At 43.9% G+C, this 19,111-nt stretch overlaps 1 protein-coding gene across 3 annotated transcripts in view; it reads left to right on the top strand.

Moving 5' to 3' along the window:
* Positions 1-15,822, top strand: part of GLCE (glucuronic acid epimerase) — a 65,045-nt gene extending 49,223 nt beyond the window's left edge. For all 3 annotated transcript variants that reach the window (XM_060755390.2, XM_060755392.2, XM_060755391.2), the window contains 3 exons: positions 1,295-1,905; positions 4,040-4,285; positions 9,583-15,822. In XM_060755390.2, coding sequence (XP_060611373.2) covers positions 1,308-1,905; positions 4,040-4,285; positions 9,583-10,607 — 1,869 coding nt within the window. In that variant the 5' untranslated portion in view covers positions 1,295-1,307 and the 3' untranslated portion in view covers positions 10,608-15,822. The remainder of the gene's footprint in view (positions 1-1,294; positions 1,906-4,039; positions 4,286-9,582) is intronic.
* The last annotated feature ends 3,289 nt before the right edge of the window (positions 15,823-19,111 follow it).

The raw sequence follows: 19,111 nt of genomic DNA, 5'->3' as shown, positions 1-19,111 counted from the left end.
CAGCACTTTTCCCAATTTGGGTGTCCTGGAGGTTGTGCTCAATTCTGGGCACAGGGGGGTGCTATTGCTCCATCCTTTATGACGAAGAGCCCTTGATCACAGACCTCCTCCCTTTTTTGGATACCGGCATTTTCCGGTACTTGCTCTTTTTATGGTGCCGTAAAACATCTCCCTGTTTAAGTGGTGCTTAATTTCTCTACTCACAGCTCACAACTGTTTTTGAACTGTTTAGGTGGACAGTGAGCTGGGCTGAAGGTTGGGTGCTTACCCCAAGCCGGGCTTCGAATTGCCAACCTTTCTATTGGTGTAATCTATTTCTGCTGGTGATTAACCAGCTATGCTAAAGCCCTGCCCATCAAATTTGAATCCTGATCTTCCAGAGTCCCTTTCCAACATTCAAATCAAAGAATGGGTCTTTACCACACAAAGTATTCTAGCGCCTCGCTTTCAATGTTTCATACACATTGCAGCAGCAATAACAGCAATATAACAACAACAACAACAACAACAACAATACCTCACATCTCATAGAATTCACCTCGACCTGGACTTCTAACTGCCAACATTTTGATTGGTGTGATCTATTTCTGCTGGTGATTAACCAGCTGTGCTAAAGCCCGGCCCATCAAATTTGAATCCTGATCTCCCAGAGTCCCTTTCCAGCATTCAAATCAAAGAATGGGTCTTTAACACACAAACTATTCTAACTCCCCCTTTTCAATGTTTCATACAAATTGCAGCAGCAGCAACAACAATATAACAACAACTACAATATCTCATATCTCATAGAATTCACCTCGACCTGGGCTTCGAACTGCCAACTTTTCGAGTGGTGTGATATTTTCCTGCTGGTGATTAATCAGCTGTGCTAAAGCCCGGCCTAGTGGGTGGCAGCCACAAAAACCTAGTTGGCAGCAGCCACAAAAACAAAGTTTTCTGGAGCAGAACAACGATTTTCAAAGAAAGGACTGCAGATTTAAACAGGAAATGATACTTTCAAACCAGGAACAAAACATTTTTCAAATTTTCTTACATAGCGTTACAAAAGGGGATTGGGAAATGTTTAAAAAATTAACATCATCATCAGTTGACTGGTATTATTTTGGGCATACTGTCGATGGACAGTCATCTTTGGTAAGGTAAAAAGGCAGGATGAAAAGATGGAGATATCATTACAAGTGGTCCGATTTTGCAAAACATGAAATGTTGAAAAATATTTATTTTTCAGGGTCTCCTCATCTTTATCCTCATTAGTTTACTGATGAGATTTCCCTTTGTGTTTTTTCCCCCCCAGGTATGATGTGAATATGCGTTGCCTGGCGGCCCGCATCAACTACAAGACCCTGATTGTCATCTGTGTGCTCTTCACCCTGGTGACAATCCTGCTCTGGAACCGGTGCTCCAGCGGTCAAGCGGGGTCTTTCCTGCGTGGCGGCGTTGGCGGCTTCCGGATTGAGAGTCCAGAGAAGCGGGCAGCCCCTTCGGAAAGCAATGTGGGGCGCGAGGGCGATGGGGGCCCCATCCCGGCCAGGCCACAGAGCGAGGAAGCCTCCCCGCAGGAACAGCAAAAGGCCCCGCCGGTGGTGGCAGGGGGTGGCTTCCGTGGAAACAAGGCCCCGGGCCCCAAGTACGAGGAGATCGACTGCCTGATCAATGAGGAGCACACTATCAAGGGCCGGCGGGAGGGCACGGAGGTCTTTCTGCCCTTCTCCTGGGTGGAGAAGTACTTTGATGTCTACGGCAAGGTCGCCCAATATGACGGCTATGACCGCTTCGAGTTCTCGCACAGCTACTCCAAGGTCTACGCCCAGAGGGGCCCCTACCACCCGGATGGTGTCTTCATGTCCTTTGAGGGGTACAACGTGGAGGTCCGGGACCGGGTCAAGTGCATTAGCGGTGTTGAAGGTACCTTCCACAGTCCTGTGCATTCACAGATGCAGCCACCCTACCACAAAAAAAACCTGGGGAAACGAATTGACTCGAGTGTAAGCCGAGGGGGAGAAATGCAGCAGCTACTGGTCAATTCCAAAATAAAAATAGATACCAATAAAATTACATTAATTCAGGCATCAGTACCTATACTGTATTTACAATATATACTCAAGTATAAGATTTTCAGTCCATTTTTTAGGCTGAGAAAGCTCCCCCCCCCCCCCCCCCGGCCATCTTATATTCGAGTCAAAATTATTTATTATTTTACTGGCTTATTATTATTATATTTATTATTTTACTCTATTTATTATTATTATTAGAAACACAACAAAATGAGTCCACAGCAGACAAGATCACTCTGCTGGCTGTTGTATTGGATCACACGTCAGACACGTCCCAAGTGTTTAGGACTGTGTGGTGTATCGGCAAATAATGCGTGCAGATCCCAGTAAGGTGGCCTTTGCAGCTGGCAGATGGCAATTTTGTCAGCACCGATTTTGTTTAAGTACAGGCCAAGGTCTTAAGGCACTGCACCAAGTGTGCTGATCACCACTCGGACCACTTTTACTGGTTTGTGCCAGAGTCTTTGCAGTTCGATCTTTAAATCCTCATATCTTGTCACCTTTTCCATTTGATTCTCTTCCATTCTGCTGTCACCTGGGATTGCAACATTGACAATCCATACTTTGTTTTTTAACACGATCGTATTATTATTATTATTATTATTATTATTATTATTAATCACGTCGTAAATACGGATATTCCATCCTGCCATTTTACATAAGTAAAGCCACTTAACGATGCTGTTGTATGTAATGGGCCTTGAAACTCCATGGATTTTGATATATCTGTGGTCATCCTGGAATCAAACCCGAATCAGTGCCAAGGTCTCATAGTATTTGGAATCCTAGAATTGGAAGAGACCCCAAGGGCCATCTATCCAATCCCCTTCTGTCATAAAGGAAGACACCATCCAATCCACCCCAACAGATGCCCACCCAACCTCTCTTTAAAAGGCTCTAGAGAAGGAGACTCTGCTGGCAGCATATTTCACTGCCGAACTGTTAGGAATTGTGGGAGTTGAAGTCCAAAACTTCTGGAAGTTGACCCATGCTTGCTTTACAGCCACACTATACTGCTTTTGCTTGCTGTGAGTAGAATGCTCTACACTAAGTATTGTTATTGTACTTTATTTATTTATTTACAACATTTCTATGCTGCCCTTCTCAACCCGAAGGGGACTCAGAGCTGCTTACAAGATATATATACATACAATACATTATATTATTAGCATAGTACAATATCAGTATTATGTATTACTATATTGTACTATACCATTATATTGTAATATTATTAGTAATATTACATGTAATATAAAATATATAATTATAATATATTATTATTAGTAGTATTATATTGTATTACATTATAATATTATAAATATTATATGTATATACATTATTATATTATATTATATTATATTATATTATACTAGCCGTCCCCTGCCACGCGTTGCTGTGGCCCAGTCTGTGTATATGTGTTTTGTATGTGTATATTTGGCTATATGTGTATATATATTTGTGTATATGTGCATATATGTATGTTTGTGTATTTATGTGGTTTTGCGCATGTGTGCTGTGGCCCAGTCTGTGTATATGTGTTTTGTGTGTGTGTATATGTGTGTATATATATGTGTGTGTTTGTGTATATATGTTGTTTTGCACATGTGTTATAATGCATTTTTTTGGCTTTTTAAGTCTCTTCTGCTGTGTTTTTCAGTGTTTTTATGAGTGGTGGTCACTTGTCGGCCTGATAGGTGTATTGTGTCCAAATTTGGTGTCAATTTGTCCAGTGGTTTTTTAGTTATGTTAATCCCACAAACGAACATTACATTTTTATTTATATAGATTATTAGCATATTACAGGAGACAAGGTAGAACTGTCTCCTGGCCCTCTCTCTCTTCACTCTGGCCCAGAGCAGCGGTTGGTGCTGCGGGAGGGATCCCCAACTGATGACATATCAATTCTAAGTATTTCTAAATACTCTGCAGTTTTGGGGGGGAGTTTTCCTAACCCACCCTCCCTTTTTCCTTCCTTCTGTTTCCAGGGGTGCCGCTGTCGACGCAGTGGGGCCCGCAGGGCTACTTCTACCCCATCCAGATTGCCCAGTACGGGCTCAGCCACTACAGCAAGAACCTGACAGAGAAGCCGCCCAACATCATGGTCTACGAGACGGCTGAGGAACGGGAGCCGGGCGGACGGGCAGGGGACTGGACTGTGCCCAAGGGCAGCTCGGTGACAACAGTACTGGACAAGGCCCGCTTTACCAACGTCAAGCACTTCGTGGTCCCAGGTGGGTGGACTTACGCAGGGAGGGGATGCAGGAAGCTAGCTCTCGTGTGTCTGAGCTCCACAGCTTCGCTCTTTCCATCCCAGGACCCTATTTACCCAAATCTTATGCTCACTTTTACATATAATTATGATAATACGTTTTCTAATTGTTCACCCGCAACCTTTCTGGGACAGTTAGTGGTTTACATAGAATCCTAGAGTTAGAAGAGACCTTGTGGGCCACCCAATCCAACTCCATTCTACCAAGAAGCAAGAAAATTTATTATTTAATTATTTACGGCATTTATATGCCGCCCTTCTCACCCCGAAAGGGACTCAGAGCGGCTTACAAGATATATTTTCATACAATATATTATATTATTAGCATAGTACAATATCAGTATTATATATTACTATATTGCAGTATACCATTATATTGTAATATTATTCGTAATATTACATGCAGTGTAAATATATAATTATAATATTGTATTATTATTATTACTAATATTATATTGTATTACATTATAATATTATAAATATTATATGTATATTATTTGAGAACACAGAAATGCTGGACCACTCTCACAACCACCATGTCAGACTACACAGAGAAGCCATTGAAATACACAAACATGTGGACAATTTCAACAGAAAGGAGGAAACCATGAAAATGAACAAAATCTGGCTACCAGTATTAAAAAACTCTAAAATTACAACAGCCCAACAACAGAGAGGAAACAAACAAGGACATCTAATCACCTCTCAACAAAAGTTTGCTCCAGACACTGTCAGGCCATTATATGCTAATCAAGGTGGTCAGTTGAAACATTCACACCTAGCTCCAGCAGACAAGAGTCCTTTGTCCCACCCTGGTCATTCCACAGATATATAAACCCTTTTTCCTAGTTCCAACAGACCTCACTACCTCTAAGGATGCTTGCCATAGATGCAGGCGAAACGTCAGGAGATAATTCCTCTAGACCATGGCCATATAGCCCAAAAAAACCTACAACAACCCAGTGATTCCGGCCATGAAAGCCTTCGACAATATATTATATTATTAGTAAAGACAAGATGGAAATGTCTTCTGCTCCCCTCTGTCTTCACTCTGGCCAGAGTAGCAGTTGGTGCCAGAGGGAGGAGGGGCCTTCAATCACATTTAAAGCACCCCCGACAGATGGCCATCCTGCTTCTGTTTAAAAGCCTCCAAAGAAGGAGCCTCCACTACACTCCAGGGCAGAGAGTTCCACTGCTGAACAGCTCTCACAGTTAGGAAGTTCTTCCAGATGTTCAGGTGGAATCTCCTTTCCTGTAGTTTGAAGCCATTGTTCCATTGCGCCCTGGTCTCCAGGGCAGCACAAAACAAGCTTGTTCCCTCTTCCCTTTGACTTCCCCTCACATATTGATACATGGCCATCATCATGTTTCCTCTCAGTCTTCTCTTCTTCAGGCTAAACATGCCCAGCTCTTTCAGCTGGCCCTCATAGGGTTTGTTCTCCAGACCCTTGATCTTTTGAGTTGCCCTTCCATCTTAGAGTCAACATCTCCCTTCAATTGTGCCCAGAATGGGACACAGTGTGATTCCAGGTGTGGTCTGACCAAGGCAGAATAGAGCATGGGTAGCCTATTGATGCAGGCCAAAATCTCATTGGCTTTTTAAGCTGCCACATCCCATTGTTGGCTCATGTGCTATTGTGGATTTAAATGCTTATATTGTCTTGTTAATTTTATGTTTATGCTGTTTTCCTTGTATATATTGATTATCTTATTTGGAAACTGCTCTAAGTCCCCTTGGGGAGATAGAGCGGTATTTAAATAAAGTGTTGTTGTTGTTGTTGTTGTCGGCCATGATCTTTTTCACATGAGCCAGTCCATCCACTGTTGCTTTTGCACATGGAGCTAATAAAGGGCTTCCATGTGAATGAACGGATGTTATTATTACGATCACAGACCAGGAGCGTAAACCTTCAAAACATTACAAATAGAGGTGGTTTTTGTATATATTTTAAACTATTTACATTAAGACCAGAGATTCACAGCATTAGAAGCAGAAGTTTCAAGGCTTGCGGCGCATACCAGGATCAATATAAGATGCTTATTTAACAGATGTTTATTTTCACTCTCGAATACAGAAACCATGAAGTGTATTGTGTCCCCCACTATTTACCATATTATGCATAGATGCATAACAAGGTTTCATCTCACTGTTAAAAAAACCCCTACCTTTATTGTAAGGGCAAGCGTAGGGCCATTATTCACATTACAAGAAGGGAGATTCCATCTGAATATTAGGAAGAACCTCCTGACTGTGAGAGCTGTTCAGCAGTGGAACTCTCTGCCCCAGAATGTGGTAGAGGCTCCTTCTTTGGAAGCTTTTAAACAGAGGCTGGATGGCTATCTGTCATGGGTGCTTTGAATGCAATTTTCCTGCTTCTTGGCAGAAGGGGGTTGGACTGGATGGCTCATGAGGTCTCTTCCAACTCTTTGATTCGTATAATTATTCCTTTTCAGACATTAAAAACAATGTATGCAAGAGGGGCCTGCAAATACGTGCGCATTAGAGGCATGTGTTTCATCCCACGTGGAAAGGAGAGGCCTTGGCTCCTGTGACAAAACGAATGTCTATCGGCAACATTTCCCCTCCTTTGAACGGAGACAGCCTCATTAATAGGGCGTAATGTATTTCCCCCAACTAATCAATAGCCATTAGAATTAACGAGCCCATTACTTTAAGAGGCAACAGAGTCATTTCAGCCAGTGCCTAAATGCTGGGGGTCTCTAAGGCCACAAAAGGCTCCGACCAAAAGGCCCAAGTGTTTTCGAAGGAGAATGCATGCAGCTCTTAATGGGATTCTGACCAAAGGCATTTGAAAGACAACTTGACTTTGCCCAGCCTTGGAGCCAACCTGAATTTGCTGCATAAATGGGATTATTATTGTTGTTATTATTATAAACACAACAAGATGAGTCCACAGCAAACAAACCTCTGAGGATGCTTGCCATAGATGCAGATGAAACATCAGGAGAGAATGCCTCTAGAACATGGCCATATAGCCCAAAAAAACCTACAACAACCCAGTGATTCCGGCCATGAAAGCCTTTGATGTATCAGTGAATAATGCGTGCAGATCCCAGTAAGGTGGCTTTTTGCAGCTGGCAGATGGTAATCTTGTCAGTGCCGATTGTGTTTAAGTGCAGGCCAAGGTCTTTAGGCACTTCACCCAGTGTGCCAATCACCACTGTGACCACCTTGACTGGCTTGTGCCAGAGTCTTTGCAGTTCAATCTTTAAATCCTCATATCGTGTCAGCTTTTCCAGTTGTTTCTCTTCAATCCTGCTGTTGCCTGGGATTGCAACATCGACAACCCACACTCTGTTTTTTAACACAATCATGAGGTTTATTATTATTATTATTATTATTATTATTATTATTAGAAACACAGCAAGATGAGTAGCAGATCCCAGTAAGGTGGCCTTTTGAAGCTGGCAGATGGTAATCTTATCAGCACCGATTGTGTTTAAGTGCAGGCCAAGGTCTTTAGGCACTTGCATAATAATAATTATTATTATTATTATGCAATTGTATTATCATTATAATCCCTGGAAGATTGCTACTTCCACTGCTTCCGCTGTTTTAAATTAATTTTTTAACATTGTTAGTAATGTTAATTTTTTTAGCATTGTTAGTCAAAATAAAAAAAATGTACAGTGGGTTAAACAGCTGAGCTGCTGGACTTGCTGACCGAAAGGATGAAGGTTTGAATCTGGGGAGCGGGTTGACCTCCCGCAGTTAGCCCCAACTTCTGCCAACCTAGCAGTTCATAAACATGCAAATGTGAGTAGATCAATAGGTATTGCTTCTGCGGGAAGGTAACGGTGTTTGATGCAGTCATGCTGGTCACATGACCTTGGAGGCGTCTATGAACAACGCTGGCTCTTTGGCTTAGAAATGGAGATGAGCACCAACTCCCAGAGTAGGACATGACTGGACTTAGGGGAAAACCTTTACCTTTACCTAGTCACTTTAAAGGTAATAGTTAAAGGTTTCCCCTTGTCATTTAGTCCAGTAGTGTCTGACTCTGGGGGGTAGTGGTCATCTCCATTTCTAAGCCAAAGAGATGGTGTTACCCACTTCCAAAGTTATGTGGCCACTGGCATGACTGCATGGAGTGCCGTTACCTTCCCGCAGAAATAGTACCTATTGATCTACTCACACTTGCATGTTTTCGAACTGCTAGGTTGGCAGAAACTGGGGTTGACAGCAGGAGCTCACCCCTCTCCCTGGATTCAAACTGCCAACCTTTTGGTCAGCAAGTTCAGCAGCTCAGCAGTTTAACCTGATGCACTACCAGGCCCTTAATAATAGTAGTAGTAGTAATAGTAATCATAAGTGACTGCAGTGAAGGGGGCACTTTTCATTCTCTGGGAAGCTATGACGTCCATACAGAACATTTAAAAAAAACCTGCAATGAAAAAAACAAGTGTTTCCTCCAGTATTTCTGTGCATTTGATAAAAAAAGAAAGAAGGTGAAATCATGGCTTCTTCCCAAAGAAGGGCAATTAGGGAACCTGTGGTAAAACATGCCCCAGAGCCAGAAGGTGGAGATGTTGTTCACTTAATTGCTTCTAAAACCCTGAAATGTTTCCATAGAAATAGGATCCTAAAGTAGTTGTTATACTCCAGAAACTTCGTTTTTGGGCTGCCACAAACTATGTTGAAATGATTGAGACTCTATGAGATATTCATTGAAACACTAGAGCAAAAATGCTTTTTGCAGTTTAATCATTTTCCCCCATGTTTTTATGATAGGCCCAATTAGGAAATGACATTTATAACCCAGGAACAAAAATTGTGTTACTTATTATTATTATTATTAACTTTATTTAATAATTATTAAGTTATTACTAACTTAATGGGGACTCAAGGCAGCTAACCATCACAGACTTTAGTCATATTTTTAAAAGCTGAATACAAAAGTTTGAAAAACGCACAATTAAATAGTACAGTGTGATAAAAAAGCAGATTAAAATATAATAAATACACCTTTAAAACTATGCATCATTTTAAAAATATTTTCTCTGAGTGATGCTTATGAGACTAGGCATGGGCAAACTTTGGCATTCCCTCCAGGTGTTTTGAACTCCAACTCCCACAATTCCTAGCACTCTACTGGCTGTTAGGAATTGTGGAAGTCCAAAACACCTGGAAGGAATGCCAATGTTTGCCCTTGTTTGTTTTTACAAATGGCCTTATGATGTCTTCCATTCCTTCCTCACTGGTGCTATGTTGTTGTTTTTCTTGTTGTTGTCTTTCAGAAAACTCGGAGGGCGCCTGGCTGCCGCTGGGCAACGCACGGGACTTCATCCTCTCCTTCGACCTCCGCTTCGTCACCAATGGCAGTATTTCAGTGGTCCTGGAGACGACGGAGAAAGGCCCGCCCTTCACAGTGCATTATGTCTCAGACACCCACCTTATCTCCTTCAAGGACCGGGACGTCTCCTACGGGATTGGTCCCCGGACCAGCTGGAGCACCGTCACCCGGGACCTGGTGACGGACCTGCGCAAAGGGGTGGGCCTCTCCCACACCAAGGCGGTCAAGCAGACCAAGATCATGCCCAAGAAGGTGGTGCGGCTGGTGGTGCGGGGCAAGGGCTTTATTGACAACGTCACCATCTCCTCCACCGCCCACATGGCTGCCTTTTTTGCCGCCAGCGACTGGCTGGTCCGGAACCAGGACGAGAAGGGCGGCTGGCCCATCATGGTGACCCGGAAGCTGGGAGAAGGGTTCAAGTCTCTGGATCCGGGTTGGTACTCAGCCATGGCTCAAGGGCAGGCCATTTCCACTTTAGTGAGGGCTTACCTCTTGACCAAAGACCACACTTTCCTCGCGGCGGCTCTGAGGGCGACAGCTCCGTACAAGCTCCCCTCGGAGCAGCGCGGAGTGAAGGCCGTCTTCATGAACAAGCACGACTGGTACGAGGAGTACCCCACGTCGCCCAGCTCCTTTGTGTTAAATGGCTTCATGTACTCCCTGATTGGCTTGTACGACCTGAAGGAGACGGCTGGGGAGAAGCTGGGCAGGGAGGCCCGGCTGCTTTATGAGCGCGGCATGGAGTCCCTGAAGGCCATGCTCCCGCTGTACGACACCGGCTCCGGCACCATCTACGACCTGCGGCACTTCATGCTGGGGTCGGCCCCCAACTTGGCCCGCTGGGACTACCACACCACCCACATCAACCAGCTCCAGCTGCTCAGCACCGTCGACGACAGCCCCGTCTTCAAGGAGTTCGTCAAACGCTGGAAGGGCTACCTGCGTGGCGGGCGGGCCAAGCACAACTGAGCCGGAAACCCCTCCAAAAAAACAATGGGATTTCTTGTCCCCCGTTGTGCCGCAGAGCATCGAATTGGTGTCCAACAACTCCGTGCGTGTGCGTTCCGTTTGTGTGATTATTTTTTTATAACAGAGACTCTTCAAAAGTATAATTATAAAGTGATCCTTAAAACCAGGCCTGTGCAACCTGTCACCCTCCAGGTGTTTTGGACTTTAGATCCCAGAATTCCCTCCCATTGGACAAACTGGCATTAGGGGCTTCTGGGGGTCAGAGGCCCAAACACCTGGAGGAAGCAGATTGAAGAGGTCTGCTTGAAACCATTATTTTTCTGTTTCCCAAACTATGCTCTTCTGAGTATTTTGGACTTCAGCTCCCAGAATTCCCAATCTTTGGCTAATTGAAGACCAAAACACTTGTAGGACTAACATTTGGGAATCACTATTTTGAACTACTGCATTCCAGTGGTTTAATCTGTTAGGTCAGTAGTGTACAACCTTTAGTCCTCCAAGTGTTTTGGACTTTAGCTCCCAGAATTCCTGGTCAAAATGGCAATAGAAGCTTCTGGGAGTCAAAGGCCCAAATGCCTGGAGGTCCGCAGGTTGAAGAGGTCTGCTTGAAACCATTATTTTCCAGTGTTTCCCAAACTCTGCTCTTCTGAGTATTTTGGACTTCAACTCCCAGAATCCCTAATCCTTGACCAACTGAAGTCCAAAATACTTGCAGAGCTAACATTTGGGAATTGTAGTTTTGAACTATTGCATTCCAGTGGTTTAATCCATTAGGTCAGTAGTGTCCAATCTTTGGTCCTCCAAGTGTTTTGGACTTCAGCTCCCATAATTCCTGGTCAAACTGGCAATAGGGGCTTCTGGGAGTTGGAGTCCTAAACACCTGGAGAAGCACAGGCTGGACAGCACTACTTTAGGGCAAGGAAGGACAATGGAGGGGCTTCATGTGGCCCCTGGATCTGTGGCCCATGGAGCCTCTACCAGCCCCCTAAACTTGTCTCATTTTCCCTCCTTATTTTTATTTTAAATTAGTATGATTTGGGTGGCAGTTTTTGCCAAAATCACCCTCTCACACTTGAGAAAACACGGGAAGATATACCCTCACCCTCTCACAAAAATAGCAGAACTTTTTGCTGCCCCAAAACATCTCAAATTTTCTGCTGCTGCTTCTCTCCGAATGGCAAAAGGAAATGACACCCTGTTGTCATTTTGAGAGTGATTGCAGGAGGAAAATGGGGGGATTGGGCCCTGGAATGCATCCTGGAGGGGACATTAGACCCTCCTCACAGTCGCTCAGCCCCCTTTTTGTCGCATTCGAGGTACTTTTACAAAGTGGGCGTCCAATGCGACCGAATCCCAACTTTTGTACACTTGTTTACTTCTTCACAATGGTTCGTCATAACACTTGTGCATTATTACGTGTCTACTTCAGACAGCCTTTTCTCTTGTGTTTTTGTTGTTTGTCTTTTTTAGGGCAAAAAATACTACAGAAACCATCGTTTTTCGGGTACAACAGTGGGTTTGGGAAAACAACAAGAAAAAAGAGAATATAATATTATTCCCATTCCTTTGAGCCAATATTTTTAACACTAAGTGGTCTCATGACAGAAGCCTGTTTACTTTTCACCCAGAGAGTGCAGGGTGTCTGTTTTTCCTAAGTATATACATACATATATATATATATATATTTCCCCCTTGGGGGGATTGTTCAGAGGTGTTTGGTTTAAGATTCCGTATGCTGGAAAATTTGGTCTGTTGGGATATTTTCGTTCTTTAAGCACAACAAGGAATGGGACCAGCTGACTGCACAAAAACAGAGCCAAACTGGTTCTACCATCTCACACTTTTACGTTCAACACTAACCCTTTGTATTAAGCTGTTTTGTATTTTTCTGGTTTTTTGGGAGATTTGGGTGGCACTTTTGCATCCTCGGTACTTTCTGAAACTAAGTGCAAATCACCTCAGTTTGCAGAAGGAGCTCCAACTGAACCTCTTTTCTGCAGCTCCTCTTGTTCATGAAGCTCCTCTTCGGTGAATGATTGTCTTTTATGTTTGTGATTTATTTCAATTTGGCAAAGGAATCTGGTCTGTGAAGCTGCTCACTACAATTCAGTGACTGCCAGGCTTTTGTAACTTTGGTCCTGCAGCTGTTTTGAACCGCATGATTTCTGTATTGTCGAAGGCTTTCATGGCCGGAATCACTGAGTGGTTGTGAGTTTTCCAGGCTGTATGGCCATGTTCCAGAAGCATGCTCTCCTGACGTTTCACCTGCATCTGTGGCAGGCATCCTCAGAGGTTGTGAGGTTTGTTGTGAGGAGGAGCAGAATGACCTCACAACCTTCTGAGGATGCCTGCTATAGATGCAGGCGAAACGTTAGGAGAGAATGCTTCTGGACCATGGCCATACAGCCTGGAAAACTCACAACAACACATTATTTATTTCCATTTCTTCTGCTACAAAATAAACATCTCCAATATGGCAAAATTCCTCCTGGTTCCTGAGAAGCCGACACCTTGAGAGATATAGTCTTAACGGAAGCAAATGGATCAGCCATAATAACAAGAGAGCCTTGCCCTTATTCCTATAGATGCATTTGCCACTGAGATGGGCCGAAATCTTCCCAAACAAGTTTCCTGGGGAACTTTGTCTATTATAATTTGGTGAGCTTTGCATCTCAAGTCCAAGATGCCTTCTGACCAAACCAGGCACAGCTTTCTGTAGCGATATTTCTTTCCCCCTTTTCCCTCCCTGTATGAAAACCCCCAAATCCATCCATCATCTGTTGGCAAACTCCTGAGTGACATCCAGAAGGCCTTTTGGGCATTCGATTCCTTTCTGCCCACTTATTTGTAGGATTGCGATAAGCACCTTTTGGGGTGCTTCCAAATCTTCCCCCGTTCTTTTATCTCCCTCTTTGGCAAATGCGCATTTCCCAGGCAAGTCTGGGATGATACTACATGTTTCTACGGTACGAAGGGGCACAAAACAACATGCCAACAAACTCTGGTGCTAACACATTGGCACAAGAGTTTTAAGATGAGGATAGAGTCCATTTCCCACATTGCCATCTAAAGTATGCCATCTTTACTTTCCCCTCCATTTCTCCTTGAAATTGGTGACAAGAAATGGCATTTCTTTATTATTTGGGGGGAGAAATGGAAATAAAAAGTAATGAGAAATGGGGAGAAAAGTAGAAATGGAACAAAAAGTGGAAAGAAATCATAGGAGAGAACGTTGCCTATTCGTTTGCATTCAGGAAGGCTTTGGAGGGAGATTTTTGCAGTTGTTCAAAGGCAGGAAAAGTCAGGGCACAGTCACGCTTCCATACCTTGACAATAACGGTGCTTGCTTTTGGAAAAGCCTTGAATTCCCTGGGCACTAAATACAGCACTTTCATACTCTTTGACTTCCTGGGGAATTTCCAGAGATCTAGGCATGGATCTCTTCAAGAAGCCTCCTTCTGAAATAATACAAAGATGTTTCTCTTGAGCGATTTGGTGCATCGAGGATTGGCATTGCCTTCCAGATGTTGTTGGGACTTCAACTCCCATTATTCCTGGCCGTTGAATGCACATTGGCTGGGAGATGTTGGGAATGGCGATACCAAATGCATCTGGGTGGTGTGCGTTGTCTGCTTATGAGACATGGCTAGAGGGTCAGCTAAGAAGTATGCAATCTCTAGATCTTGTGTGATGCTTGGATGGAAAGAATCGGGATGGCTTCAAATTCTAGAAGAGATGGTTGACAGCCATCTCTTCTGCTCTGGCCTTTTCTCCTTTGGTGCTTGAGCTGGACAGTCTACTGTGGCTAAAGGTCAGGAAAGAAGGCATGTGTGGCTCTTGGGTCTTTTGGCGCACTATGTCAAAAGGAAAAGAGAGTTGGCAACAGAGGCGCAGGGTGAGTTCTCTTCCTCCTTGGGCATGGTATGGCCATCCAGATTTGGAGAAAGAAAATGTGCAGAATGGGGATCTATAACTTTTGGCCATGTTTCATTGGGGGCAAGCACTGCTTTAGCGACCTGTTTGTGCCTTAACCATGTGGCCATAGCTTTCTCCTGCGGTAAGGAAGGAAATGGCAACAGCAGCATTGATTGTTCTGGATGGAAAGGTTTCCCCATCCGTCTGATCAGTCCAGGACCAAAGCAACTTGAAAGGTGCAGCCAGCCATGGGTTGACTCTTGGCTTGCTAGCAATGCATCAGATCCCATATTTGCCGTTGCAACCATAATTGAAATGGGTCCCAAAGGGAAACTGGGATCAGAGGGTGCTGAAAACCCTTTCTCAAGTCAGTGCAAGGTTTCCATTTCATTCGTATGCCCAAAATATACCATTTGGGGCATACTTTAGCTCTGCCGTCTCTGGTCGTTTTTGGGCATGGCGTCTTTATGGCACGGTCTCTGTTAAGAGTTGAAGGAAGGCAAACTGGCTTGGGGAAAGCATGGCTCAAGTGTCATTAGGTTCCAACTGTGATCCCATGTTTTGGATTTAAAAAAAAAGATATTTACGGAGTCCGCAGTTTGTCCATCTTGGGTCTCCACATTGACCCTCTCCCTCCTTTCTTGTGCGGGGATTTCGGCTGCAGTCAGAAGGCAAATGGGAAGCAATGTGTTGTATTTATTTCCAACATGTTGTAGTCAGTTAGTTGTTTTTCTAGATGGTTTTTTGAGAGATGCAAAAACATGAAGGCTGATTGTGAGACAGATCCTCGGCTTCGTGTCTTTGCATGCTTGTGCAAAGTGCTTGCTCCTGGGAAACATAGTGCATGATGGGAGGTGCCATCCAAGACCTCACAAGCACAACCTTCGCCGTCCATAAAAGACTCATGCAATGCTGCTCTTTTTCATCCACTTTGCAATCATCCTTTTTTCTGCTCGTCGTTGTTGTTTTGATTTCCTTTCCCCCTCTTTGCTTGTCTACATGTGGGATTGACTCCATGTGTTAAATATGCAATAAATTGTTTACAGGATTTGCCCCTTTGAAGGGCGGGAAAAAAGTCCTTTGTAAAGCTGTACAGACTCTGTGGGTTTAAGCACAATGTGCACAGGTTAGTTTTCTATACGGCGAGACGTGACCTTTTTTTGCAGCGGGAAACGCCCTGTTATGTTTATATATATACATATAAATAAATACAAATCTATATATATAAAAAGAATTAAAGCTTTGTGCTTCGTGTAAAGCTGCTTTATAAAAATTGTAAAATAAAACGTTTTTAATCTTACATTGTCAGCTGTGTATGTATCTATGTATGGTTATAATTAATGTGTTTATTTATACCCCGCTTTTTCTCTCCAGTAAATTGCCCAAATGATAGACACAAGAATGATGTAGTTCTGGGGCTACAGGTCCTAATATCCTCAAAGGTGGTGGATGATGGGACTTATAATTCAGCCCCATCCAGAGGCCGTTGTATTAAATTCAAGGAGGAAAAGAAACCGGCTCAGATAATATTATTGGGGCTTGCTGCCGTTCTCTCTTATTAATTAGCCCAGGCATGTAGCCGGGGGGGGGGGGGGGCGCTCGGGGGGCTTCAGCCCCCCCCCCCCCCCCGAAATGTTCATGGTGGTTCGCAAAAAGGCCTTAATGGTGCATTATTTAAACTGTTATGTTTATTCATATCATGATCTGATCACCATACTCAATATATCCCATATGCATGGGGGTATTGGAGTAATGATACAAAAGGTTTGCTAGGCTAGACCCTCTTTCACTCAGACTCAGCCCCCCCCCCCCCGAAACCCCCCTGAAAAAAAATTCAGCCCCCCCCCCCCCCCCCGAAACGAAATCCTGGCTACGGGCCTGAATTAGCCCCTAAACATTCAGAGTTTTTTATCCAGCCAAACTCTGGGAGCCAATGAGAACATTCAACAGGTTTAGTTGATCAAGTCACCCTGCTGGGTGGAGAGTGCCACATTGAATTAATGTGCAGTTTAGTTTTACAGCCAGAACTTTTGAGCAGTGAACTTTTCCTTTGTTCTCTCAGAATCATAGAGTTGGAAGAGACCTTGTGGGCCATTCAGTCCAACCCCCTGACAAGAAGCAGGATAATCACATTCAAAGCATTCCTGACAGATGGCCATCTGGCCTCAGACTTTGTCTAAACTTTATTTTGGCTGGTAATTTTATTTTTCCTAGCTCTAGTCAAGCCACCAAAGTTGCCAATATGGCTAGCCAATTGGGCTCTGGGCAACCTCATCTGAACTTGAAACGATGGGCTAGTCACCATCGGTCTGAGATCAAAAAGGGTGAGGGACACAGACCTACACAGCCTGCGTTTTGTGTCTTTTGATTGTCCTTCAAGGCACAGAGGTAATTCCTTATTGTTTCGGGATATTCCCTTCTATCTTGAAGCATTTCCATCTCTGCAGCAAAAATAACACAGCTATCTTCTGCTTTGGTGGGTTACCATGTGCTTATCTGGATGTCGGACTACAATCCTCAGCATCCTCCATTGCCCGGTGATGGGGCTGCTGGGGACTCTAACCCAGCAACATCTTGGGGTGGTGTGACTTTTATTCCCAAATAACAGCAATGACTTGGGATTATACTGTTAAAGTTCGGTCTAAAGCCTAGAGCGGGTTGAGCACTTGACATTGAAGCTGCGAATGAAGCCATCTGACAATCACGCCTCTTATTTTGCCTCCTCAAAAATCTTTTCACAGCGTTTTACTTCCATCTGTCTCCGAGTACTTGGACTGCATCACTCAGCAACCTTGGGCTGCACAACCAATGATCAGTGCTAGGAATTATAGTTTAATATATTATTAACTACTAATAAATAACATGCGTAGGATTCGATGGTGCATGAGACTCGAGGAAACACGGATATTGCGAAAGGAAAACCCAATTAAGTTTTTGAGATCCGACTGATAACGAGGCGCTGGTTGGTTGAAGGCTGAAGACCTTGCAAAGCAACTACGTACTTGATTGCATTGTGCCACAGCAGTTCAAGTGCCATCAAACTGTATTAAACCTACAGTGCAGATGCACCTGAGATTCTAACAATGCGATTGGGTATATGGTAGCCTTCAAACTAGGCATTGAAACGGCTTCACCGGATCTGTGTTGAATGGGAAGAAACCTTTGCGGAAACCACCTTCCAAAAGACACAGCTTGCACCACTTGGAACCGGTAAACCTTCATCCACATTGTGCAATATTGTTATGAATGTACGGGTTATTTAGCAATTAGGAGGATATGATACAAGAGGGGGAAACAGAAAGAAATGATAACAAGAAACCAAAAAGAGTGCAATTTTAAAATAAGGTTTCCTTCCCATGTGCAAGCAACCAAGTGGAATGCTAAGAATGGGAGGGAACCCCAAAGGCCATCTAGTCCAATCAGTCACTAGCCACAGGCCACCCCTGTGATGTGATGTGATGGTGCATCACTGGATGTGATGGTGCAATTGCTCTTTGGTATTACTTAAATCAAGGGAAAATATTATTATTATTATTATTATTTATAGCCCACCCTACTGTACTGATTACACCTCTCTGAGACTTTTAAACAGAGGCTGGATGGCAATCTGTTGGGAGGGATCGTCTTGTGCCCCTCTTCATGGCTTCCATACTGGATGTGATGGTGCAATTTCTCTTTGCTATAACTTAAATCAAGGGGAAATTTATTATTATTATTATTATTATTATTATTATTATTATTATTATTTATAGCCCACCCTACTGTACTGATTAAACCTCTCTGAGGCTTTTAGACAGAGGCTGGATGGCCATCTGTTGGGAGGGATCGTCTTGTGCCCCCCTTCATGGCTGAAGGGGGTTGGACTAGATGCCCTCTGGGCGTACCTTCTAATGCCCAAGTGGCCAGTGGCGTCTCCTTCTTTGAAGGCTCTTAAACAGTAGCTGGATGGACATCTGTGGGGAGGGAATGTATTGTTTCCTCCATGGCTGAAATGGGTTGGACTAGATGCCTTTTGGGCGTATCTTCTAACACGAATGAGGTACAAACTGCCTGACAAGCCAGTGGTGTCTCCTTTGGAGGCTGTTGAATGGCTGGATGCCTATCTGTCGGGAGGGCTTTGACTGTGCCAAAATGCACAGGGAGGTGATGCAATCCTTTTATTAGGGCACAAATACCTTTACAAGTGTCACCTTGTGCTTCAGATTTCACCAGGGTCCTGAAGCCTCTTCTGCATCTCCCACCATCTCATCACATTGAGGGTTGGAGTTGGTGTTAAACCGCTTTAATTCTGCAGTGTAGATGCACCTCACCTGCACCTCTTCGAGGCCACAAAGTCAGGATGTCCTTGGAGGAACCGGCAAAACTGGAAACCTATATCCATCGTAAAAAAAAAAAAAAAAAAGGCCGCAGGGAATATTTTCTAACCTCTTGCAAGTTGCCAAACGAGAACAGCGTGAAACCAAACAGCAATGACAACAAAGGCGGGCCTCCCGGTTTCCACACAAGGCCCGGGCACTTTCAGAGGTCAATGCTTTGTGTTTGCAAGGCCAAACAACTCCTTCCTTTTGGCTCCTTTTAACCTCCTTTTC

This window comes from Anolis sagrei, chromosome 9 (assembly GCF_037176765.1).
Source record: "Anolis sagrei isolate rAnoSag1 chromosome 9, rAnoSag1.mat, whole genome shotgun sequence".
In the NCBI taxonomy this organism is placed as follows: domain Eukaryota; kingdom Metazoa; phylum Chordata; class Lepidosauria; order Squamata; family Dactyloidae; genus Anolis; species Anolis sagrei.
The sequence above is the reverse complement of the archived record's forward strand: the minus strand, read 5'-3'. Positions and strand labels throughout refer to the sequence as shown.